Here is a 26,698-nt window from a genome sequence, read left to right as displayed (position 1 = left end):
TCTACCTTCCAACGGATTTAGCTATTTGTCCTCGTTAATAACCATTCTCCATTACTTCAAAGGAGGTGACTTCCAATTGACTTTCCAGAAACCATGATAGTCCACTATCTCATTCATGTCCTGTTGTAATTTCAGTCGAGTGGCAGCGTAAGATTTGGTGGACATGTAACAAATCTAGCTGACACATTATACCTTCAATTATCCTTTGCCCAAGTGAATCCGCACGCCAAATAGTCAGACATAAAGCGTGTCAGCACTAAGATTGGCTTTTGAATGAAGCAGAGAAGCTGAGTGGACATTCTATTCCCTCTGTTTTATAGTATGTTGCTTTTTTTTTTGGTAGGTCTCACAAAAGAAAGCAGGCAACAATGCTCAGCTGTTCAGTTTAATTTATAACAACAGTAAAAAGTGAATCTTTTGCTTGCAAAATAGGAGTGTTTTCTATGTACAATATTTATACAATAATATAGCGTTTAAAAAAACACATCCGACAGTTTATTGCACGACACATTTATAACTTATCAAATCACACATAAAACACATGGGTCCTTTGTCATATTTCAACATTTAACAGGAAATGGAGGCTTTTTTCTTTTTTCTCATCTTTTTGTTTTAAATTGACGGTGGGGGGATCAAGAAAAATAAAAGAAGCCCTCCACATGGACAAGCGTGATGGAGCACACCGAGACATTGGTCATTGTCACAGTTTGGTGCATTGTGAACTGAACCGAAACTGACACTTTCTTTGTGATAAGTTTCTATATGGCACTCTATAAATACAGCAGCAAAAATGACCACCAGCAGTCGGGTACAAATAAATAAAGTGAATTACACAATTAAAGATGGAGACCAGCGGGATGCGAAGCGAGTGAAGTGCAGTCAGGCGGCAGAACGGGTCGAATTTACAACGAGGGGCTAATGAGCCCACCGCGCGTGACATCCATCATCATAGATCCGGCGGGAGCTCTCTGCCATGCAAGCCGCTCCAAAATTAGTTCTGCAGCCCGTTCACGAGCTCTGTTGTCTAGGTTACTTTTATTAAACTGGATTTATCGGTCCAACAGCCACCGACACTCGACTTAATCTTTCCATATTTCTTCACAGGAGCGACAGGTGTCGTTTTCTCACACACACACACACACACACACACACACACACACACACACACACACACACACACACACACACACACACACACACACACACACACACACACTTGATGTATTTCAAGTAGAATGTAAACAATGACTGATTACAAAAAAGGAGTAGAAGCTTGCAGGGTGAATATTTTCACCTTTTCCTGCAGTTCAATTTGTTCTCCACTTATCAATGACTGAATTGGTGTGCTATAGAGCACTGCATGTCCCCTTTTTTCAGTTAATCTGTATTTTATGCAAGGACATGGAGTAATATGAATGCAAAATGTCACTGTGAGAATATTCCTGAAATTGGCTTGCATGGTCCGTGTTTGCACTTTCTCTCGTCTGAAAACAGAAAATGATACATTTCCATTTTGCGGGTCATACAACAGGGCAGTGATTAGCGATTTGTGATTAGCATGGTTTTTAGTTTGAATCTCTGCTCTGGCCTTTGCATGCTTGCGTGGCTTTGCTCCTTCACACTGTGCTGGAATACGTGAGAATTAAAAATATATATATATACTTGATGATTCGATTCAAATGCATTGCACATTAAAGTAACAACATGTACCTAAATGAACAGTTTGTGAGGATTAAATGCAAATGTATTGAACCTAAAAGTTAAACACAATTGAACTGGACTTGGGCAGTGATGCCTTCTCCTACCACAAGAGGGAGCCGATGTAGTATTGAGAATAAAGGTCTCACGAGATTTCATGACGTGATTTTCTCTGGGTACTCTGGATTCATTTGAAAAACATGCATCTAAGGCTCATGGGAGAATTAAAATCGTCCATGGGTGATGGTGTCTTGGTTCACATGCCTGACTTCCGGTTCCATTCTCACCGTCATTAGAAGTCTGTCACTATTTGTATCCTGTGATTGATTTGGTGACCAGTTAGTTCATTGTGAAGACTCTAAATTGTTCATTGTTGTGAGAGTGAAAAGCTTCTTTTTTTTTCTTTGTGTGCCCTTTCATTGGCTGCCAACCAGTCACTCGCCCAGTCATCTGGGATAGGCTCCCCCTTTTCACTAATAAGGACAAGTAGAATAGAAAATAGTTGGATGCATGGAAATTAAAATCCACATTTGGTAATATACACAGCGTGAACCTGCTGTTGGCCAAATGCTTAAGCGGCGTCCAGCCTGCCATGCTGAGGCGTACGTTTGGTCACGACAGTCTGCTATTATTAGTCAACAAAAGCTCCTCCATTTGTTGATCTTTTGGAGATGAGTTGTCTCTGAGACGAAGCGTGATGGCCGCTCCTCAGGACAGTTTGAACGTTTAGACGATGCTGGCGTGTTGCAAGAGAATGGCATTGAATACAAACATCATGCTTTGGAATGATCGGCTGTCCGTGGGTGTTTTCTTGGTGAATGCACGTTTTCGTGTGCGTCATTTGCACTAGGTCCATAAAGTTTGCAAGCATCCCTGCATACATTAGTCTCTCCGGCAGACATAAACATGATGTGCGTCCACGTTTGACTGCACTTGCTGAGCCCATGTTACTCCTCCTCTTCCACCTCCTCCTCGCCACCTCAGCGTATGCTTGTATTGTGTGTCGGCGTGTACAGCATGTGTGCGTCGGCGCGTGTGCGTATGTACGTATGTCGGCGTACGTCTCAGCTCTCGGCAGACATGGCTGAGATGATCTGCTCCACTTTATATGCCAACTTCTGCTTCTGGGCCTGCTCGTCCTGCTCCAGCGCCTCCGTGATCTAACACAAACACACACAGGGACACACAAACAGTTAGCAAGATCACAAAGTGAAACCAGATTAGCCCGTTCTAAAATGAAGCCAACATTTCTTTCATCATTGTGAACATCCCAACATTGGTGTTTATATTTGTATGACTGGCGTTGTTCTAATTTGGCATGTTTATGCTTTTTTTTTTATATTCAATACATTGAACATGTTTGCCAATTCTTATCAGAGAGCACACATGCATGCAGCAAGTATGGTGTCCAGCCAATGGCTGTGGTGGGAGGCAACACTGCACCAACCAGTCTGCCAGCTGCCTAGTTCCCATGGAGACTGACTGGAAAGTTTAAGCTTAGCTAACTACATTAACTCGGTCCAAGGCTGGTCAGTGGTCAAAGTTAGCTGAGATGCAACTTGACGGCACACTCGTCCTCACCTCCTGGCTGTATTTGCTGACGTAGCTGTAGATCTCGTGGAGTGCACTGAGGGCGTTGAACTCGCTGGAGTGGAGGCGCGCCTGCTCAGCCAGATAGGCATTCATGTCCTGATCGCTGATGGCAGGCAGGCGGTTGATGTCGGCGTAGTACCTGAAAGGGGACATGCGTGCTCTCTGTGTCAGACATAGCCTTCGAGTAGTACGCGTCCGTAGAGGCTGATTTACATCGGAGGCGCTAGAGCGGGATAATTGGTGTTTTTAAACAGGTTTGGGTCATCGCGTTTTAGAACTTGAATATCAGGCAACCACGTTCGTTGAATCAAGCCAACAGTATCATTGAACATGTTGCAACATGCGTAAAAGCAATGCTATTGATAAGTACCGTATTTTTCGGACTATAAGGCGCACCGGACTATAAGGCGCTCCTTCAATGAATGGCCCATTTTAAAACGTTGTCCTTATATAAGGCGCACTGGACTATAAGGCGCACCCTTAATGCATCATGTCAGATTTTGAATCCAAATCAAATCATTCTCCATTTTATCTTTTTTATTTCAACTTCAGACGCAACAAATGACTTTATAATCACAAAATAATGATCCATAGTCTTTTTGATTCATGATTCCTAGTCTTCAGCGGGCCACTTATGATTGATTTCATGACACAATGCTTCGGGCCAGTTTCAATTTAGGAATTTGGTCCATATATAAGGCGCACTGGACTATAAGGCGCACTGTCGGCTTTTCAGAAAATGTGAGGTTTTTAGGTGCGCCTTATAGTCCGGAAATTACGGTAACATAATGCTGAGATGTTTACATTCATTTTTAATTGAACCCTGTTCGATCGCCCGTGTCCCACCCACATCCTTTGAAATCATCTGGCTGCTCTTTCTTTTATGAGCTGTTCATTGACACATTGAAGAAAAAACAAATCCTACCTTTCTACCCAGCTTTTGTAGTGCGGGATATCCTTGGCGTAGAGCAACTTGGTGGAGGGGGAGTCTTTGCCCAGACGGTGCTCGGAGGTGGAACACGAGTCCATGAAGGTTTGGGCCACCACGGACAGGCAGGCATCGGTGATGCTGCTCTTATGAATGTCGAAGACAAACTGCGGGTTCTTGATCACGTTCACCCAGAAGCGTAGGGGAAGGCTGCACGTCCAAAAAGGAAATAGTGTGGAACAAATACGGATCTATGTCGAGCTTTGTGGAGAGGATTTAAATCGAAATATTTATTTAAAGACGAGTGTGAGCAGGCAAACGAGGCCTCGCTGTCCTCCGTGCATGTAAATTAGCCCATAGAAGTGTTCCTGCTGTTCATAATTTACCAGTGGAGGATCACTTGAAAAACACTCCACTCACCAGTTGCTCTTCCAAGTGTGGCGCACATCCGTGTCGTAGATGCCGTGCGTGTCGGCTTGCTCGTCCAGAAAGTCGAACATGTATTTGATGGCGAGCGGCAGGGCTGTGCCCCGGCAGACGGTGCTGAACAGCGTCTCAAACAGGTCATCCACAAATTTCTGCAGCGTGCCCTGCGGTTTGTCAACATTAAGTGCAAATGTATTGAAATAAGTCAATCCAATGAGGGAATTCATATAATATTGCCACATAATGGAAAGGTTTTACCATTTTAAAATGTCTAAGAAATGTATACATAAAGAGATAAAATGGAAGCACAAATCATGAAAATTAAAAAAAAAATAGTACCGTAATTTTCGGACTATAAGTCGCACCGGAGTATAAGTCGCACCAGCCATAAAATGCCCAAAAAAGTGAAAAAAAACATATATATGTATATAAGTCGCTCCTGAGTATAAGTCGCCCCCCCCCCACCCAAACTATGAAAAAAAACGCGATAAATTAAATTATTCGTGATACTTGCCTTTGTCGCCAGGAGCCTGGTAAGGTAAATCTCCGACACCATTTTGCTGCCTCTCTCGCCTTCCTTCTGGTCTCCGTGCTCGTGGTTCTTGACCAAGTGCCAAACTTTGACCCCACTCTCCAAGTCGGGGGTCAGCATGGGCACACGGGAGTGTGGGCTGTCAGGGCTGGTGGGCGTGGAGCGGAAGGGGATATCCACGCCTGGAGCAACAGTTGACATTTTGTTCTCTTTGAATGGTCTCATTGACTTTATTGTAGCGATGGGATTTCTCGATTAGACCGTGTCGGAGTTCTTACTCGGCACCATTCAAAAGTTTCAACCATGTCAACAGAATCCCTCAGTTGATTTTGAATTTAGCTTCATCTTGTCAGTTCAACGTTGTTTGAAGGGACAAATACTGCTGCATGACTAGAAATGATGTTGTTGCCATAATATCGTACACATCTATTTGTAATTGATTGACAGTACTGACCGTATCTGCTGATACTTCTCGGGAAGCTGGCCGAGCACGGGATGTTGAATAACGACATCTGTTTGGGCACCAAAGCCACCACGCAGCGATCTGTCACCTGTAATGTTGGAATTTTTGACTTCTGTTCCGGCACGGTGCTAAATGATAACGGGTGTACGTTATCGGCTTGTTTAACCCCTACTGTAAGGAAAAAAATCTTTAGAAATGCTTAAGACGTCTAAATCAGGGCACAGATTCTTTCGGCTGGTTCCATTGGAATGTTTTTTTTTTTTCTTCACCTGGTAGTGGAGTAGCGTGTTGAGTCTTTTCCAGTCACCCTCGATCTTAGTGGTGATGTCTTCATCTTGGAGAACCACACGTGCCGTCCTGCCCTGACGCCACTCTGCGGGTGGCGAGAAAATCAATTCCGAAATTCAGATGTGGTCTCACAACTACGAATTGACTCCATCGTTGCTGTACTTGGCAAAAAAACTAGCGACATGGTGTCTAGGTTGCTTCATTTCTTCTGAAAAAAATAACGACCATATAAACTGTACAGTAGTATTTGTGTGTGCCTTGAAGAATTTTTTTGTGCATTTTAAAATGGAACCTCAAACCATACACTATGTAGACTTGCACCAATACTATGAAATTATGAATGCTTACGCATCAAGAAGGTCTAGTGGAGGAATTTCGAGTGTCCAGGATTCTCACCAAGGTCCATGTCGTTTGCCCGCGGTCGCTGGGAGCAGGGCATGTTCTTGTACACGGCGTCGAGGATCTTCTCCTTCACCTGGCTAATGGTGTCGCAGTTGAGCACCTTGACGGCGATCTCTGGACTGTTCTCGTTGTCTGGATTCACGCAGCTCAGCGTCTGGCCGAGACAGGGCAGAAAAAGGCGGCTATTACTCCCCGGCTAAGTCCTTTTCATTAGCCGCACCTCTTCAGAGTGTCCCGATGGAGGAGATCTCAGGGGCGGAAATGTAATTTCACACCTCCGGGATGTGGCTGCGCAGCTTTGGCAGTGGCTTTAAACAAGTAATGAGACACTCGCCGACTGCCTGACACCGTGATCACAGAGGTGTCATCCTGTCGCCAGCGGAAACTTTAAGCCTTGGGGAAAAGTTAGTTCTACTGATGGAGCGAAGAGCCAGACTCATATTAAGCAAGCCATCAGACCGTATCAACATTGCGAAAACGTTGCCGAATTACCGCCGGAACCACTTGGGCACTCGGGATAATTTCATCCTCTTTCTCTGTCATTATTTGCCATTTAGTAAGTATGCAAACCCAGACCTTTGCTTTGGCCAATGACTCATTTCTTGAGAGAAAGAAAAGCCCACAGCACCTAGATAGGATACTTTTTGAATTCTTATCGAAATGTCTCGCTAACCTTGGCAGTAGACTCAAATGAAAAGCAGTAGCAGTTTTCATTGTCACTTTTATATCGCTTGCCTGCGCTTGTGCTTCTGTCATTTCTTTCTACTCTGTAAATTCCGTCTCGTGTGTGAAACGAGCCTGGATGTGAACCACCGAAATCTGAATGCTGTGATTTAGTTTTGCCTTTGTCACTCACCAGCGTCTTGTATTCCGTCTGCTGGCGGATGAGTTTGTCCTCACTGAGGGAGTAGCGCGCTTCGCCGGTGATTGCGTCGATGGGTCCCTTCTCCATTTGCTGTTTGATGGCACAGAACAGCATGAAGAGGGGCTCTCCGGCAGACTCCTTTTGGTTTTAGACCGAGGGGTGTGAGGGAAAAAGACAGGCAGAAGAGATAGAAAAGGAAAGGAAATAGGTGAGGTGAGATGAGATGATGAGCTTCTCAACATTGACTGAATCATGTGATATCAGACGTGTGTTTGAGGAAAACTACGTATTTTCCGGACTATAAGGCGCACCGGACTATAAGGCGCACCTTCAATGAATGGCCCATTTTAAAACTTTGTCTTTATATAAGGCGCACTGGACTATAAGGCGCACCCTTAAACCCATTCTCCATTTTATCTTTTTTATTTCATCTTCAGACGCAACAAATTACTTTATAATCACAAAATAATGATCCATAGATTTTTTTTGTTTCATGATTCATAGTCTTCAGCGGGCCACTTATGATTGATTTCATGACACAATGCTTCGGGCCAGTTTAAATTTAGGAATTTGGTCCATATATAAGGCGCACTGGACTATAAGGCGCACTGTCGGCTTTTCAGAAAATCTGAGGTTTTTAGGTGCGCCTCATAGTCCGGAAAATACGGTAAGCCATTCATGACATCAACATGTTGACTGCTGGGAAAACTGAAAATGTTTTGCCTGTTTTCTGAACTGTTTTGAACTGAACACTAATCCATTCATTCTCAAACTAAAAAATTTGAAACCTGGGATATGAAATATAAACGTACAGAACTGATAGTAACGTGTCCTGCTTCGTTGTACGAGAATTGTTTTATTACCTTGAGAAATTTGTGGAGTAGGAAGGCAAACCAGTTTGTCAGCATCTTCTCCGCCACCGACTCAGTTCTGCAAAGCAAAAAGGGATCTTAGTGTTTTCAGTTCGTTTCAGGGCCTGACAGTGTCCGAGCCTGTGGGCTGAAAATAATATCCTTAATCCATTCGCTGGGCCGAAGAAGAGCAAGAGTTGGATGGAATGACATCCTCTGCTGAAAGGACGGACATGCGTCGCCACTTGGCTGCTTGAACATGTGTCCACATGTCTTTGCACGCTGTGTTTGCTTGTTTTTAATGAGCTCCGCTTCAGATTGACGGAGCCCCTGAGGTGAAGAAATGAGTTATTAAGTATTCAGCAGACCGGCCTGGCCGCTGGGAAAACAATCTGGATATAGCCGAAGAGGTGTGAAGAAAGGTGACAGCGGAAGCAGTGGACGAATATTTCATGAGTGGCACATGGAAGATAAGCCAGACTGACAAGGACTCTGCCGCCGCTCTTCTCGTTCTTCCCCATTAGGTTGTCATTCCGTTGCAGTCCGCCCTGACTCTTTCCATCACTGGAACCGTCACTGTCTTTCACTTGTCTGCTGAGGCGCTTCGACATCTCGGGTTCTGAAATGGTGGTTAGGCATATCTGAAAAGCCTTAGCCCTGACCTAGTTACTCATCCATCAGAAGCGCATGGAAAGGGTCTAGACTCCAAAGAACAATGCATGATGAATTATCAATGCTAAAAAAGAAGTGGAGCTTAAACAGGCGTGTACGATTCCATCCCAGGATGGCCCTCGTTAGACTAGCATACTTATAAGGGTCGATCCGTGCCGCAATTACGTGGTAGACGGTATAAATGTTTTCGACAGTATTTATATTTTTTTACACTTTAGCGACCAATCTGCCTTGGTGTGAAAACAGCTTCAAGTACGTCTGACCACCAGCTCCGAAGGAAGATCAAGAGTAGTCGGAGAAGCCATGTTAATGACTAAGCTATTGTGAAATGTAAAGTAGTGGACGCAGGACACATGGAAAAGTCTCAACGACTGATGTCAGAGACTGGACAGGGAGTTGGACAATTTGGACAAACTCTGAATTCAATGTTCGCCCCAGTCGGAAGCAGGTATAGGCTACCAAATGGGGCCAGGGAGGGCCCAATATCTTTGTTAATATATGTCAGTAATGTGTCATGATTGTTGGAACACTTAAATATTCCGTTTTTTAAAATAAGAAATCATATAAAATGGGAAATGTCAGTTCTCACGATATTTCCCCTTCAATGCAGTAGACTGATTTACCTGCGCAACAGCAGCTTGGGGTGGTTCTTGCTCTCCAAATTGCGTTCTATCAAGTCCGAGAGCAGGTGTTTGAGGATATCCGTGGCGTACTCCAGCCGCCCCTGCAGCGCCGTCATGATGAGAGAGGCCACGTAGCCTCGGTCCCGCATGGAGAATGAGCGTTGCATCTCCAGCGTGCGAATGAATGTGAGCAGGAAGACTTTATTGTTCAGCAGCTGTGCAAACTGCTTCAAGGCTTTCTCCACGCTCGCCTGTCCGCTCCCCGGCACCTGCGCACATCATCCCGTCGGGCCTTTTTAGATGAAATAGCATGAATTGGTTACAGAAGCCTTTCAGAGCTTTTGATTTATGCCAGAGATAAATCGCAAGGTAAATCTCTCAGGAAGATGACAACATCTTGCATGAGAATAGTGGTTGTAATCAGTTGAGATGGACATCTTTGTCATGTTGTGAGGTGCCTGTGTTCTCTTAAGAATTTTTGGAGATTATACATCCTTGAAGATAATTGCTGGAAAGGTGTAAGAATGTCCATAGACAATTTTGGAGGTTTTTCACCATTTAGTGTCTTGATTCCATACATGGGGCTTTTTTACTGGTTCGGACGCTTGTGACACTCGTGGGCAAAAGGCCATCACACCTCTCCGATTTATTAATCATTGTTAATCCCAAATCCTTCTAAATGCTCACACAGGCTTGGTGTTTCCCCCAAAATGCATAAGCAAGCCTTTACAGGGATAAACATGTCAAGTGTGTCTTAAAATAACTACAAAAAATATCTTTTGAAAAGTTTTGATGGAGTGGCGGTGGCGGCGGATGATTTGACTGCGCTGCTGAGAGTCGGTGAGGCTGCAAATTCCACCAGCTGCTGCGACATGAAACAATCCCAAGACAAACTGCCAAGCGCCAGCTCGCGTTTGCTTACGCCGCTCTGTTTGACAGCACTTTGACGGCCGAGCTGTCTCCTCGATTGTATGGCGGTGAATCAAGGTTGAGATGGGAGTGACCTTGGGCGAATCTCACCTCCAGATCTCTGAGCACAGGGTGATCGTCAATGCCAGGGAAGAGAACCCTCATAGCATAAGTGCGGTAGTCCAGGTAGGGAATGCCTGCCCGGTCCAGGTCGCTTGTCAGTTCATTGATGTCTGTCTGCAGCTCTGCGAAGGCTTCGCAAAGCACAGAAATACCGTCAGTATTTTGGGAATTATCATGATGACATCATGCCAGACAATCACAAGCTGCCTGTAAAAGACTCTTGGTAACAACCCAACTCAGCAGCAGATAAAAATGTCAGTGTCTTAATCCAAATGTATCATGCTTGACAAATGACTACCGTAAATTCCGGACTATAAGCCGCACCGGACTATAAACCGCACCAGCTAAAATTGGGGGATATTTTAGTTTTTTTCTTATATAAGCCGCACCGGACTATAAGCCGCACGTGCACACGCGTTTTTTTTTACAAAGAAAGACCGTTCACAGAAAGCCTTTTTAAAGTTTTAATAGCATACTTTAACATGTCTTTCTAAACATTGCCTGTGACGAAGGGTTTAGAGCCCTTTGACGCAGGTCACCTAGCGTGCATTCCTACTAAAGCTCATAATAGTCACAAGCAACACAGCCAAAATAAGCAGCAGCCATAGTAGTGTTTCAAAATAGTATTTTTGTTGTTGTTTTTTTCTTCAAGATACCGCAGTGTATAAAAGTGATCAAGTCATCACAAAAATCACGAAAAAAAATCCTTATATAAGCCGCACCTGACTATAAACCGCAGGGTTTAAAATTTTGGAAAAAAGGCGCGGCTTATAGTCCGGAATTTACGGTACTTTCCTAAGAGTCAGGCTTTTGGTGCCATTGTCGCGTTTGCATTCCTCACCCTCCTTGCACTCCAGAGCCACTCGAGACTCCAGGTTGTCCATTTGCAACTGCAGCCGCTTTAGTGTCAAGTCGTTCTCATGCGACTTCCGCCTGTAAGCGAGCAGTACGATGACCACCACCACAAGGAGCAGCCCGCCTCCTGCAGTGATGCTCATGATGGCGGGCAGCGTGAGAAGGCTGTCAGAGCGGATGTGGACTTCTCCTGGAGAAATGTGAAGTCCTCCCACTTGGACCTGGACAAGAAAATATAGGATATATTTTCCCCCCTCATAGTTGGAGAAGAGATATTTGGCGCAAACATCGCACTGCTCGTCCATCAAATGTCTTCAGTTAAACCCAGAGCCTCAGACGTGGAGTGAATTATGGATGGCAATAAAAAAAAGTCAAGAAAAAAGGCTTCAACAGCCTGAGGTTTTATTGTTTTTTCCGCTTTGCAACCATAGACCACTTGGTCGTAAGAACCCTCTCCTCTTGGATTCTTTATTGACTATCAACTTTCAAAAAAATCCCCTCTGAAACTAAAAATTGAAGATGCTGCCTTGCAGGAGAAATACAAGCCAGCCATGTATCGTTTCTTTAGCCTGTGGCAAAACTTTTAAGTCGCTGGAGATTTCTTTTCTTGCTGTTGTGGTTTTCAAGCCCCAATTTGTGCGAGGGTGCCTGTCAATAATTCTGCAGGGCAAAGTGCTGTTGCGATTGGTTGGCAAGTGGACCATAAATGACACACAATGACAAGCGACAAAGCCTTTTGCTGACCCAAACTCACTCACCGACATGACAAATGCACGTTGACCCACATCCACACCGTGCAAGTAATGACAGACGGGCGGGCGACATGTTAAGACTGACCAGGACTTTGTGCTGGCCGGTGAGGTTTGGCGGCTCGCAGAGCAACTGGGTGTCGGACACTGTGAGGGAGCAGGGCGTGTCCCCGATCAGCACCGTGTAGTTCAGCCGGGCACCTCCCGACGCCGATGGCACCAAGTTACGACCCTGCGTCATCCAAAAGAGAGAAATGAGAAAATTGCTGAACAGCGCCAAGATTTTTCTCACTGTGCAGCAGACATAACCCAGGGCTGCTAATTTGATTACTGCTGAATTGCATTAGCATACAAATGATCATTGCGGATGAGAATTTATTTATAATTCTTCCAAAGCTATTGTGCAAAATGAAAGAGCCCTTAAATGGAATGTTGTTCACAATATTCCGATTTTAATTAATTGGTACAATGGAAATTTCCGCTAATTCTATTCGTCATCCCTCTTGGAAAATATCTCCAGATTGTACAAGGTCGTTCCCTGATCCTTAAAGATCTTTAAAAGTCGATATTTTCAGATCAATCCAAAAAGGTTTAGTATATGATGAATATGAATTCATGACCCTAAGAAACAAAAAATACTGCAAGCCAAAATGGACGGCAATTAAGAATGACCAGCTGCTATTGGTCTTAGACACTTTTTGGTGTAATCCAGAGAAAGCAGCCAATTATGTTGTGAGCCTGAAACACGAATGCAAGATGATTTAATGGGATTAGGCGTATTGATCCTTAAAAGGACTCTCTGATAGTCCAGCAACATAATGCATCTTTCGGCCTTTACTATCATCCGTGATGGGAAAAGCACTCAACTGATCAATATTTTCCTTGCAGACTTTCTTTGTTGACCAGTGAGCAAATGATGACCATAACGTTACTTTTATTTTCAACGAAGGATGTTTTAACTCTCTATTGTGGATATATTCGGGTAGTCCGCGTCTACGGTGTGTCTGGTAAATTTAGTGGCATAAAGATCGAAATAGAAAACATAAGGCCAGCCCCGCTAACCCCAAGGACAATTTCGATGATATATTACCAACTCTGCAGTTACCAAGCAACCCTGGTGATCGACGGATGGAATAGCACAATGGATAAAATAATGTCAAAGTTGGTTTGTGGATTAGATTTTTGTTTTTTGGTGCAGTCGATTTAAAAATGCACAAAACATTACGTACTTGTAAGCATATACGTAAACATCTAATATCCCTAAACACAATCGACAAGTCTATTTTTCATTCCTGTGTAACCTGCAAATCACCAAACCTCTATCCCAAAACATAACTAACTCTGAATCTTACCCAAATCTCACCACCATTGGTTTATGTCATCAAACGACCCGATCAATACGCACTTTTAGAATGATGGGCGAGCCCGGTTTCTGCTCCAGGATGCCAGACAGACTGAGTGGCTCCAAGTAGGGGTTGGGGTAGTAGACGAAGCTGCTGTTGCTGTAGGTGAGCAGTGCTTGAACGTTGTTGAAAACAAAGCCAAACTCATCCACGTGCTTGACGCTCTCCGCTTGGCCGCCGTCGTCGTATTCAAACTGCAGCGACGGAGCGAAGCAGCTGATGGTGGTCGTGTTCAGCACTTTGCACACCTGCGCATCAAGCAGATTCAAATCCATTTCTTCAAGTTGAGCAATAGATTGTATTGCATCATATTAGTATTCAAGGTGACTTCGCAAGCAACTGTTTTGATCTCTTCATTCACGCTTATCTGGCAGAAGCGTCATTGCCCAAATGCTGATAACTGCTTTCAGAAAGATGTCCGTCACGGATATTCTTATCGCTAACTCATTATTTTCCCCATTAAACTACTCAAAATCGATTTGACCTTAAAGTTTCAACTGCGCAGGCTGAATTATAAATGTCAAAGCATTTTTTTTTCTTTTCTCCCCAATTGTTATCTCAGCTTTCACACCAAATGGTTTCAAGTTGCCGTGGTTTTATTTCAAAGCGTTTTTTTTTTTCGTCGGGCGTGCTGTGTTGTAGAGATATTTACGATAGAAGCGCCACCCTCATTAAATTCGTCCGCGACCCTCTTTCTAGCCAGTCGATACGTGTCAAAGGTCGACTGTAAGCCTCGCTCAGATCGCAGCGCTGCCAGCGCTTCTGTCAAACATGCAGTTTTAATTTCGCAGCTGAAATCCCGGGCAAGCATCATTAACACACCATTTAATTGGCTCGGAGCGGAGCACTGTCTGGACGTATTATAGCGCAGTTTAGCAGCTTCACTTCATCATGTGTCTGGGGTCATGATGAAAACTGTTCGACACACTCAACAATGGTTTGATGGTATTCCAGTGCCAGTTTGTCCAAGATCCAAGCTTATTGTTGAAGTCTATTTCCCTTACCTTGAACATTACAGACATTGATAGACTGACTATGCAAAGAAAAGTAAAATTTTACAAACCACGACATTCGGCGTCCAACATCCCTAGACTTTTGCCGAAACGATGTACAGTTGTTAAAAATGTGCTTCCTCTATATTTACAAAGTCACATTTGGGAGTTCCATTTTGTTAGCTTTAAGTCAAGCCAGTTTGAGTCTTTAGTAAGACAAAACAAATCAAGTTCTAGAAAATGCAAGCAGCTTGAAATCTCCTTTAATCATTGGTCAAACGTAAACAACTTGATTAGAAGTTCAATGCAGCACATTAGCCATGTCTCACTCACATTGACCGACTCGTGGCCAGCGTATTTGACTCGGACTCTTGGCTCCTGCACCACGTCCAGGTTGGTCCCGGTCACCGTCAGTGTGGTGTGGCCACTGCGTGGAAAGAAAGAGCACTGATTATCGGTCCAAGATCCAAATGATGCTGCTCCAAACTAATTAGAGTGACTAAAGCAGACAAATGCATCTGGCTTGCAAGGTTTCTAGCCCAATGCTCTCCTCAGAATCAGCGAGAGGAGACATTTGGAGAAGCCGGCAAAGAGCCGAGCTCTTTGTTATTGGGCGGGAGTGTCGGATCAAACGGGCAAAACCATCTGGCTTCTATTTTTGTATTCAGCGGCTCGTGTGCAGAAGCTGCTTGTTTACATATCCGTATGTGCGTGATGAGGTTCCAATGAACAAGTCACTCTGATCTTCTGCATAAACCTGCGTAGCGGCGTGATCTTACAGCAGCGTTTGTGAAAACTCAAACCAGAGAGGAGAATTGAACATGTTCACTGTGACGGCGTGCCAAAAGCGGTCCGCTCGCACTTCAAAGGCCGGAGCTAAGCTCGCGTCGGCTTACGGTGGCACCGTTGTGCATCCGAGATGAGAGGTCTTGATTGCAGAGCTCCTTCCCGATAAGTCATTGTCTCTCCTTCGTCTTAATCGGCAGGGAAATTGCATCCGACAATCCCAACTGAGTCCAAACAAAGTCTTTATCTAGTGACAGGTTTCTTCAACAATCAAATCACTCTTATCGTGATCAATAAAATAGCTGTCCGGCAATCCTCGCGATGTTAATCACAGGACAATCAAATGACAGCAAATGTTAAGTACCGTAATTTTCGGACTATAAGTCGCACCGGAGTATCAGTCGCACCAGCCATAAAAATGCCCAAAAAAGTTTAAAAGAAACATATATATGTATATAAGTCGCTCCTGAGTATAAGTCGCTAACCCCCCCCCCCACCCAAACTATGAAAAAAACGCGACTTATAGTCCGAAAATTACGGTAGTGTTTGTCAATATCTTACATCACTACAACCTTTGTTCTTTTAATGAGCTCTACCATAGCATTCACGTTTGACCGGAAAAAATATTTAATTGCATCATGCATGCAGTACAGAATAATGCAAAGCTGGTTTTTGTACAAAGTGGTTGGGGAATTAAGTGTGCCATGGAAGAACCTTTGAAAATGTCTTCTCGAACTATCATATTTAATATACCAGGAAAACAAAAAGAGTGGCATGCAGCACTTATCTTTTTACCAGTTCACTCTTTGATGGATGAATGCTGACTGCTGTGTGACGTTGTCGTTATGCAATGGGCATATGTGCGATGAATTAAAAATGTCCTTTTTAAGTATGATTTTCCCTCGATGCATAAATGTTTCCTCGCTCTGTCTGTTTGCATCCTTGGCAGAAGCAAAAGAACATATTGCACTGTACATCGAATGTCACATTTGCTGCAGATAAACAAGTTGGGAATATACTTTGAGTGGAATGGACTTAATAAACATTTGTGACTGCTTAACTTTGACTGTGAACTTAAATCTTGAGAGGTTGTGTTGACAGTGTAAGTAGAACGTTTTCACACTTCATTCAGGGATCCGCTCCGGCTTCTGACAGTAAAAGTCAGCTAATACTCATCAGCGCATGCTTTGAGATCGGCCCAGCGAGGAAAGGAAATGTCTCGAGTCGTCCCCGTAAACCAAGTCGCATTTGTTTTTGCACTTCTCATCAACTTGGGGCCCATTTTCAATTTGTCTCTTTGCTCGTTTCGACACGCTCCGCTAATTAAACAACATATTCAGCGCACAAACACGAGTTGCGAGAGCCCCGCGGAGCCACGACAATTCACGAAACATTTCACGACTAAAATGAGCAGTTTGCCTGCGAGCACCACTCGCAAATCCTTTTTGTGCAAGGTGCCCCTGAATTTTAGATCGTCTGAGCTGAGCTGATCTCCCCAACATCATAAGTCAGAAGAGGTTGATGGGGGGGTTATACATGACAAATAAAGATTTTGACATCTTATTTGCTCCAATTTTGAACTTTAGTTTTTCATGCCTTTCTTAGTAATCTTTGTAAATATATGTTCATACTAGATTTTTTTTTTTGTGACTGTTAGTCGTCTGCAAAAAAATTAAAAGCCATGAAAATATTATTACCGTAATTTTCGGACTATAAGTCGCGTTTTTTTTTTTCATAGTTTGGGTGGGGGGGTGACTTATACTCAGGAGCGACTTATATACATATATATGTTTTTTTTTTCACTTTTTTGGGCATTTTATGGCTGGTGCGACCGGTGCGACTTATAGTCCGAAAATTACGGTAATAATAATAAAGTAAATATAAATAATATTTTGTTCTGACAAAACATCCATTTCATAACCCAATGTTGTCCACACTGTTAATTAAAACAAAGTGATCCGCTTTGTGTGGCTTATAAAACACGGTTCTCAACAGCCATTGTCGGTGTTGTGTTTATTAAACGCGTCCGTTGACCATCGGAGCAGTCTCTCCAACAAAGCAAACACATATTTGTCTTAATCCGACAGCAACTTGTGTCAGTGTTACCTTGCGATGCTCCACAGGGGCTCAATGCGTTGCACCGTGGGGTCTTGGATGTACTCAAAGGATAGACTACCAGGAACCTTCGCCCGGTCTACCTGCAGACCGACTTGCACCGGCCCTGCTCCAGTCACAGACGGAGCAGAGAAACAAACCATCTCCGACATGGTCCTCCTGTTGTGGGGTGCAGGGCAAAAATAAGCATTTCTTCCCTCCTTTGACTGTTGCAAATCTTGGCTTTACACAGATATGAGTGTGGCGAGAAAGTCCATTACGGCCTGTGCCGTCTTCTCCTTATTACTGACACATTAGGGATGGAACGAGGCAATTAGAGAGCAGAGGAGCTAATGGCCTCACCCTCTTGACTCACTGTCAGGAGTTTTTAAATAGACAGGCACGACAATCCGCTCAGCAAATGGGTGCTTCTCATCCTCCCGTTTCTGGCTGAGACGAATGCAAGAATATGTATTTGATGCAATTAGCTCACCTGAACAGCTCACATGTTTGGTTGCCAAAGTACACAGTGACAGAGCTGCCAGCACCCAGATTCTCTCCAACGATAGTGACCTTAGTACCCCCCGATTCCGGTCCTCTCCCCGGGGTAAGCGCCAGCAAGGAAGGGGTCTGTTGACACACAAATCAAGAGCTTTTATTATTAACTGGTTTGGAAACAGCACGGCACACCACCAAATAAAATGTCACAACAAGGATATAAAATAGACATACGAGTTTAATTGTTTCTTGGAATTATAATGCCATTAATCCATACGAGCCCCAACCCACAAGAGATTTGCCACCATTTTTAAAATGTTTTTTTAACATAGAAAAATAAGACTATTGTATGGTAACAAGGAAATTATTGTCTATAATACCGTAATTTTCGGACTATAAGTCGCGGGTTTTTTCATAGTTTGGGTGGGGGGGGCGACTTATACTCAGGAGCGACTTATATACATATATATTTTTTTTTTTTCACTTGTTTGGGCATTTTATGGCTGGTGCGACTTATACTCCGATGCGATTTATAGTCCGAAAATTACGGTAAATACCATAAAAATAATGGGCTCAACAAGAAGCAAACCGACCATGACTTGAAAAAAACCCAAAAAATTCTACTTATTTCCTCTACTTATAATTTACTGAAATATGAGCCTGTTACATTGAACACAAAGATATTACCGTTATAATAATGGGAAGATATGGGGAATTGCGCTACAAATTTTAATAGCTTTTAATTCTTCTGCCTGTCACTATAAATCATTGGCATAGAATGAATGCGAATGAATGAATACAATTTATTTGTAGTAGAAAAGAGACTCAATTAAATGAAATTGGGTAATTTCACACTTGAGGTGCCAATGTGCTGCACAGTGGTTGGTTATCTCTGCAACAGCAGACCAATCTGCTGTTAAATATGCAAATAGCAAAAACAATAAAGAAGGAAAAAAAAATAATCTCTTCAGAAAGCCAATAAATAGCTATTGTTATTAGCGCACAGACTAATACCCAAGATCTTTGTGAACAAAATATCGCTAATCAAGTATTTGCTTGTCTTTTTCTCCATTTAATAATTGCAGATTAAATGGATTAAATAGAATTACCACAAAAGAGTAGAGCTGGTTGGACTGCGCACGTAGTTCTGGTCTGCATTCGTCCACGCAAAGCTTCACCGGGCCTGGCACGCTTCCTTTGGGGGCAGCGACCATCTCGCACACAATCCTGGTACGCAGAAATGAATATCAATTGATATAAAAGTAGGCAGGCACCAATGGAGAAATAACATTCCGTTTCATTCATAATGTAGTGTGAAAGCAAGCCAGTCTTGAAAACCTAAAAAATGTTTGAAACTCAGGCATGAAGCCCATCTTAATACAATTTCCAAATCTTTCTCACGGCACAGTTTCATTTGTTGTTGCTGGTTAATGTCAGTAAGCAGCATAGTGAGCCTATATTTACAAAGCAAGCGAACGGCTTTGGCATTCCAAACAATACTGTGGCAAACCAAAACGGAAAGAGATTTGCCGTGGCACACAAATACACACTGGTCCCCAGGGGGCTGCTGTGATTGAGGCTGCTTTCATAAAAGTTACGGGTCAATGTAGAAGACCATCTTTCTTCCTAATGGAAAACAGCTCCACCACTCAGATGATAAACTACGCTCCCACTTCCCCCATCCGCAGCGCCATTGCCGCCCACTATTACCTGCAGTTGTCATGACAACGTACGAGTTTCCACAATAAATCCGCATTGTCTGCCGGGTCACTAAGATCAAACGCCATTAAATAAGTGACCCCCCCCCGTCTTTTATATCAGTGCTGTCCTTTTTATAGAGCGCACGGTGAATTGTCTAAGATTTTTCCCATTTTCCTTCCACGTGTGCTTTTTTTTTTTTTTAATAAATAAAAGGATATAAATTTGAAAGCCTTGCAGTGTGAGCCCAATCACATTACATGCCGGCGAGTGAAACACATGGATGGCTAACAGATTGTCCCTCCAGTCAGTGACATGCCGCGCATTTCAATTACAGCCGAGCTGGCAACCTCCAAACAGCAGCCAGCGCGAATGCCGTCTCCTCCCATCAGAAGCAAAACAAGCCCCGCCTCAGACAAGCCCTTGTGGAAAATAGAAATGCACAGATTTATTAGGATCCAAAGATTTAGGGGTATCCAAACGACTGCTCTGGGCCATCTGCAGCGTCTTTATAGAAGAGGCCTGTGTTGCTAAAACTGATATTTACTCCAAAAATAAATAAGAAAAAGATCGGTCTGGGAAGGCGCTATAAAAATATCAAACTGCAACGTTCCTGACCGCTACTATCACTAGTAGAAATAATAATAAACTGGCACCAGACAGAGCTCTCCTGGTTATGCAAAAATAAAATTCCGCTTCATAAAATTGAACGAAAATCCAGTAATTCCGTTTTATACTTAAAAAACAATTTCTAAAGCGGCTCTCTTACTGTTCGGCGGTAATGTAGCCCTCCTCTTGTGGGACGCACTCCACTCCCGCCACCTTCACATTGCCCTCCAACTCAGAAAAGGACAGCCCCAGATTCAGGCCCTGGATGGTAACCAGTGTCCCGCCCTCCAGAGGTCCAGCAACTGGGCTCACCTATGGAAGGAAGATTGTGTTTTTTATGCCTGGTTTAGGAATTTAAAACAGTGATTAGAATGGCCAATATTAATAAATCTACCACAAACAATTTCTATAAGTGCAAAATGTGCATCCATGCAGAGCAGATCAGCAGCAATGCCAAAGTGGCTTGATTTATTTCGGCGCGTCTCCTTAACAAACGCTATTAATACAAGTGGGCCATCAAAGACCTTTTGATGTACTAGCTCGGCGCCGTCTTGGGCACATGACCCGCCTGCCACCTTCACGTGAATAGAAGTGCGGTGTGTAGCACGAAATTCATCGAATTTTCGTAAACAACCCGTATTCAAAAGTCATCCAGGTGAACTCGTAGAAGGCTTCATTGGGGAGACAAACGGTTGTGTCGAGTGAATTTGCAATTTGTGAATCAGTGCGGCTTCACTGGATTTGAGCTATTTTCCTCGAAGAGTACTTGAATATCTCTGCATATGTTTTTGGAGATCTGCATTGTCACTGTTCCACTTAGCTCTTTTAACAACTGAAATCTGGATTTTCACAACGCTGTGACTTCATGAAAATTAATTTCAAGTGTCACGGTTCGTCACACGGCTCCAACGAGCTCCGGCGGTCGTGCGAGTAGCTTTAATATTTAATCATGAGTATGCTAATGCATACGCTCATGACACGCTGATTTTTATCGAGCATGATGTTTACCTTGTGCACCGCCTTCCGCTACTGTGTTAGAATGCAGAATTTATTGACTCGTGCACAAGCACGCAAAAGCTTCTTGGTATCATTCTGGCATTTACGCACCTTTCGCCCCTTTCGCACTAGCCAGCTAAGCTGGATTCATCACGGCTTGCTGTTCTGTGCATAAGATGGGGAATGGTTGAAGTTGACCCGCGACTTTGTGTGCAGTGGTTCGAGTGTCAAGTCTACCACCTCGACCAAGGCTTATCTTTGGTGTTTTGGCTATCATTAGGCTAAGTGGACTTAACGCAAAGGTGTGCAAAACGTGTCAATCTTTGTTTTAGTTTGACGATAAAGTGCTTTGCTGCAGCTGCAGCTGCTACTGAAAAGTTAAACTGAGTGTGACAACAAACAGCTTGAAAGCTTTTTTTCCAAAGAATCCTTTACTATCTGTAAAACTGCCGCCTGTTGCGAACCGAGCCGAGTTGGCTGCCACCATACAGAGATATCTAAAATATTGAACTGAATTGATTGCCAAACTCTTTATAGTCAGACCATATATAAAAAATAAGTTCAGAGTACTCTCCCAGATTGATTTTTTTTTTCCAACAGTCACAAAATATGTTGACATCTTTTTATGTACAATGGGACAAAGACAGGTGAACCGTCTATTATTTAGCGTACTATAGTTTCGAACATTTTACTATAAGAGTGCAAATTGACAAACAGACCTCAGTGATGCGCGGGTTGGTGCACTTGACATTTGCAGCGGAGAGGTCGAGCCAGCGACTGGCGTAGGGCGAGATGGGCGGGCAGTGGCGCTTCATGGTACACCTGCCTTCGCTGCTGCACCAGCCGCACTGAAACTTCTTCTCTGCCCGCAGGCACATGCCGCAGCTGTCTCGCTGGGCGCTGCACTTGTACAGGTGCACTGTGAAAGGGACGCACATCCACATAGGCTCAGTTTTTTTTTTTGTGAAAATGGCTGACAGAAGGGCAGGGTGATAAAATATACAACCTGTCAAAATCCAAAAACAACACCAATTGACTGAAAACTGAAGAGATTTGTTCTTGCTAATTGCCACAGTGGCAGTATGATAATAATGATGTTTGCAAGATTTGTTTGTCATGGTCACTCACCATTTTTGCTGGGCTAAGACCGATCTGTTTTTGTCCTTCATTACGATAATGGTGAGGCAGTATTGATCTTTCACCCCCTTGTGACAAACTAATGACTGCCCGCTACTTGATAAGCGCTTATTGGTATAGTGAACTTTCCTTGCGAGCACTTAGGAGGTGGGGGGGGGCCTTGAGGCGCCCTTAGTGACCCATCCATCCCACCGTTGTAAAATTGAGTCCCTCGCCCTCTCGGCTATTGGCAGAGACGGATGGACAAAGGCACCTTTAATCTTCTCTGGATTGTCGATGATGAAATTGCCGTTCCACACGATGGCGAGCTCCACCGCCAGGTCGCTGATCTTCACGCCCTCGTACATGTACTGGAAGACAGTAAACAGTGGAGAGAAGGGGAAGAGCGGATGAAAGGGCAGTGGCGAGACGAGAGGCTTTTTAACCATCTGTCATCATGGGCGTCAGAGGACGATGCCCTTTTCATGCATTGTCACAGACGACACGCCAGGCATTGTAATTGCGCAACAAAGAGAAGACGTCTCTCGCATTCATTTGGAGCCTGTCGCTCTGGTACGGTGCCTCTGACACCCCCAGTTTACAAGACGAGGTCGTAGACAACCACAAGGAAGATATTTCTTTGCCTCCCGTTTACTATTCTCAAGCTTCATTCTTTTTCTACATTTACCGCTTTCGAAACCAAACTATGCCAGACTAGAATAGATTTTATTGAGTGTTGCATATCCTGTTTCCGATTTCAGTCGGTTTCTAATTGTTTTAATTTACTTGTCTGGGACTATGTACAGAAAAGATGGAACTCAAGAGTCGATTCTAGCTTTGTAGCTCATTTTCATTTGGACTCGTGGTGACAGAGAAGATAAAAAAAAACCCAAAATGTTCCCAAAAAATAAATTGGCTGTACCGAGCTGTTCTGGCACTGCACGCTGGTGCTGTTGAAGCGCAGCGCCGTGACGCGGTGGCCCACGCCCTGCACGGTCACCACGCACTCGTACCCCCGCTGGCCGGACTGCGGCTGCGGGAGATTGCGGGCTCTCAGGGTGATTGGTCGCACTTCACCGGCCGGGATGAGAATCTGACCGGAATGGAGGAGCTGAGGGCAGTCCTGAGAAATCAAGAGAGTAAATAAAGAAAGTTCGAGTGGATTTGGTGGAAATATACAATCAAGCAAAATCGGAGGGAATTGCAAGCATCCCTCCATCTAGCCGTTCGTCTCTCTATCCAGATAGCTTATTTAAACAGGCCAACCGGGCATTGACATGATCAGAATTGCTGCGATATTAGTTCCATTTATATTATTATTTGGTTTTTATTTAAACAGATTGGAATAAGCGGGTTGACTAGCATCAATTGCTAGTCTGTCGACATTATTTCTAGTGTTTACATAAGCGTTTCTCCACAGGATATTAACAATCTGCCACTGTCAAATATCCCGACGTCTGCTTGTCAACTGCACTAATGTAGACTTCAGTACGTCCCTCGGGGATTACAGCGGCAAATACATCTCTAATCCCAATAATGCACGTCCTGCTTGCAAATTTTCACGATATACGTATTAAAGCCATGCTTAGATCTAAGCAGTTGTGTTTATGGAATGTATGCTATGTGCTATCAGGTTTTGGTGATAGAGATACAGCCAGTTCATAAGGTCAATCTGATGTGAATTCAATACAATACAATGGTATTGAATTCACTCTGTGGCGCCCCCTGAAGGTTTCAGAAATTCAGGAGGTCATCTAGTCAAAGTGGGAAGTTTATTTTGACAGGTTGCCATGAAAACGGCCATGTCATTGCAGTTTAAATTTGGATTATGTGCCATAAGTCAAATACACGATAAACTGAATACCGTAATTTTCGGACTATAAATCACGTTTTTTTTTCCAGCATTTGGGTGGGGGGGGGGGTTGATTTATACTCAGGAGCGATTTATATACATATATATGTTGTTTTTTTTCACTTTTTTGGGCATTTCATAGCTGGTGCGACTTATACTCCGGTGCGACTTATACTCCGAAAATTACGGTACTATCTGTCAATGCGGTGAGTAGCGAGTTCACAGCCTGTATGGTTTCGTTCAGTACATGTTGGTATTGCATTCCAATGCGCTTCAAGCAAGTTTGTGTGGTACCTCTGAGGCGTTGACTCTGCCCTCCTGGAAGGAGCAGCTGCTCGGGTCATGGGTGCACATGTTGCGGTATTTACACCAGTGGCAGCGAAATGTGCTGTTTACGCAAGACAGACACCTGCGGGAGGGAGCGAGCGGACTCATTAGTGCGTACGGTACAAATGACGAAAAAAGGAATACAAATCGGAGAGCTACACAGCGATGGATGCCTTGATGGATGCACAGCTGTTGAGGGACTCGGGTTTTCTCACCGGCAACACAACAAAGGCTTGGCTGTGCCGAGTTTTTTGCTCTCACATTTTTCTAAATGAAATTGAATTTGCTTTTATGCTTGCGGGGGAAACATGTTTTCTGATGCAAACAAACAAGAACAAGATCAACAAATCTATCATCTAATCTGTTTGTCTCACATTAACAATTATGGTCCAAAATAGGAGGGGGGGATTCTTCAGACTGTGAGAAGATTTGATCGAACCCACCATGTAATAATTGTGAGAAACAAAACCTCACGATGTAAAAAAAAAAATCAACCAATGGTAATAATTAGAGGTGGAACATGTATTTGTACTGTGAAATTTTGGTACAGAACATTCTGTTTAGTACAGAAAGAGGAAGAGTTCCCGCCATGCACTCTCATGGGTAAACAAACTGCATCTCAGCCTCTGGCTAGCGGATGTCACGGCGAGCGATATGCTTCGAGCATTACGCCAAACTAGTTAACTCATTTGAAACGGTGTCATGCAGACATCAATATTGGGTGGGGGGGATAAAAATTGTGTATTGCAAGAACAACTTCCAATGACATTTAAGCAGCCCCTTCTGGGAAATTTCAAATGTCATTGGTGTGCTCAGCACAGCATAATCCAGACTGTTGACAAATTAAACCGATATAAATGTTTTTTAATCTCCGTGCATCATAAACATTTGTTCATTTCTTGCATCATCTATGATGTTTTGTGCAGCACAGTTATTACTTTTGTCTTAGCTCTGACCGCATTGCCATAACCATGACAGCAACATGGTCGAAGACTATTTTCACTCTGACCTTGATGGTTCGCCTCCCGATTCTTGTAAACCTTCACGTTATCGTAAACAACATCGACAACACGCGCGGTCGTCATTATCAGTCCATACGCTTCGCTTTTAAGAGACATCCATTTGGTGTTTGACTCCCACTTTGCTGAATTCGACCTTGAAATATAATAAAACCGCTGGGGGTTGGAGGTCTATAAAACCACAATGCAATGCTGCAGCTCCAAGCCACACAAACGCATTCAATAGCTGCTGTCTATTTATTGTATCGTCATTAGCTGCCGGCGGTATGGAAATGGGAGAATATGAAATATGCTGAGCACAGACAGAATACGTGTGGCAAGAGGTGAGAGACTTCTTTCTGAATGCGTGTGGAGGTGAGGTATTAATAGGCCGCCAGTGCCAGGGTGCTGCGGCGGCGGGATTATTAATGCTGCGGGTCTGGAGCGCTGTTGGATGTGAAATATTCATCACGGCGAGTTCGCTAGGGTCAGTGGCATGCTAATGAAGGGTCTTGTATGTATGATGAGCTCCCCCATTGCTCTCTCTAATGACTTAATTGGGTATACTCACGTATTTATGTCGCAGTCAAAGAGCCCTTTAGCATCGGCGGTGTGCTCTCCGCCACTGCGGGCTAATTTCACCACCAACACGCTCGTCAATCAAAATGAGGAACGTTATTGTGTATTCACGAATCCAGAGATTACGAGCTCCCGGCTCAGGGTAATTTACAGAGCAGGGAAAGTTGTGTAAATTGTGTGCGCCCGGCTGTTGACTTAAATCCTAAAAGGACACGCCTTGAGTTTAATTCGGTCCGTAACTCAGAACATCTCGTATCTTGAAATGAATGGAAATTCCATTATGTTCCATTGTTATTGTAGATTTATAGTGTTATTGTGAGGCCGCCTGAGTTTTAGTGAATAATCAGCAAAGGAGTTGAAACTATATCCAAGAAGAGGAAGTGCAATGAAATATTTTAATGCGGCGTCGTTATAATGAAGCTTTTGGAAAAAGGACTTGTAAATGTATCAGTTCATCTGGAAGTGTCACATTATATGCTCTGAGAATTTCAGAGCGGCCTATGATCTTTTTTGACTTTTTTGCCCAAGACTAAAAAAAAAAAAATAATCCTACCAGAGACCCAATGTTATACATTATGTATTGCCATAATCCATCCATCCATTTTCTACTGATAACAGCAAACTCAAAAAGCCATTTGCCAAGGAAATATCTGTCTGCCTGACTGACTGAGAAACTTTGTAATATCACAATAAAACTGACTTTGAAGCATTTTGGCCATTTCACTAAATCTATACCATTTGCAAAGTCAAATATATTTTGAAAGTGATACGAT

The 26,698-nt window shown here is 43.6% G+C and overlaps 1 protein-coding gene across 2 annotated transcripts in view; it reads right to left on the bottom strand.

Annotated features, from left to right (window-relative positions):
- Positions 1–472: 472 nt before the first annotated feature.
- LOC133162687 (plexin-A2-like) overlaps positions 473–26,698 on the bottom strand; it is a 64,744-nt gene continuing 38,518 nt past the window's right edge. For both annotated transcript variants that reach the window (XM_061292058.1, XM_061292059.1), the window contains 24 exons: positions 24,316–24,430; positions 23,092–23,292; positions 22,444–22,540; positions 21,773–21,972; positions 20,218–20,369; positions 18,860–18,977; positions 17,746–17,882; positions 17,265–17,432; positions 14,706–14,799; positions 13,383–13,628; positions 12,066–12,209; positions 11,215–11,449; positions 10,362–10,504; positions 9,342–9,610; positions 8,059–8,125; positions 7,187–7,333; positions 6,325–6,484; positions 5,910–6,013; positions 5,632–5,728; positions 5,160–5,359; positions 4,640–4,809; positions 4,217–4,429; positions 3,280–3,430; positions 473–2,858 (listed from right to left, as the gene is read on the bottom strand). In XM_061292058.1, coding sequence (XP_061148042.1) covers positions 2,763–2,858; positions 3,280–3,430; positions 4,217–4,429; positions 4,640–4,809; positions 5,160–5,359; positions 5,632–5,728; positions 5,910–6,013; positions 6,325–6,484; positions 7,187–7,333; positions 8,059–8,125; positions 9,342–9,610; positions 10,362–10,504; positions 11,215–11,449; positions 12,066–12,209; positions 13,383–13,628; positions 14,706–14,799; positions 17,265–17,432; positions 17,746–17,882; positions 18,860–18,977; positions 20,218–20,369; positions 21,773–21,972; positions 22,444–22,540; positions 23,092–23,292; positions 24,316–24,430 — 3,724 coding nt within the window. In that variant the 3' untranslated portion in view covers positions 473–2,762. The remainder of the gene's footprint in view (positions 2,859–3,279; positions 3,431–4,216; positions 4,430–4,639; positions 4,810–5,159; positions 5,360–5,631; positions 5,729–5,909; positions 6,014–6,324; positions 6,485–7,186; positions 7,334–8,058; positions 8,126–9,341; positions 9,611–10,361; positions 10,505–11,214; positions 11,450–12,065; positions 12,210–13,382; positions 13,629–14,705; positions 14,800–17,264; positions 17,433–17,745; positions 17,883–18,859; positions 18,978–20,217; positions 20,370–21,772; positions 21,973–22,443; positions 22,541–23,091; positions 23,293–24,315; positions 24,431–26,698) is intronic.

The sequence above is a fragment of the Syngnathus typhle genome, linkage group LG11 (assembly GCF_033458585.1).
Source record: "Syngnathus typhle isolate RoL2023-S1 ecotype Sweden linkage group LG11, RoL_Styp_1.0, whole genome shotgun sequence".
Classification (NCBI taxonomy): domain Eukaryota; kingdom Metazoa; phylum Chordata; class Actinopteri; order Syngnathiformes; family Syngnathidae; genus Syngnathus; species Syngnathus typhle.
Note: the sequence above shows the minus strand (reverse complement) of the source record. Positions and strands in the feature narration are given on the sequence as shown.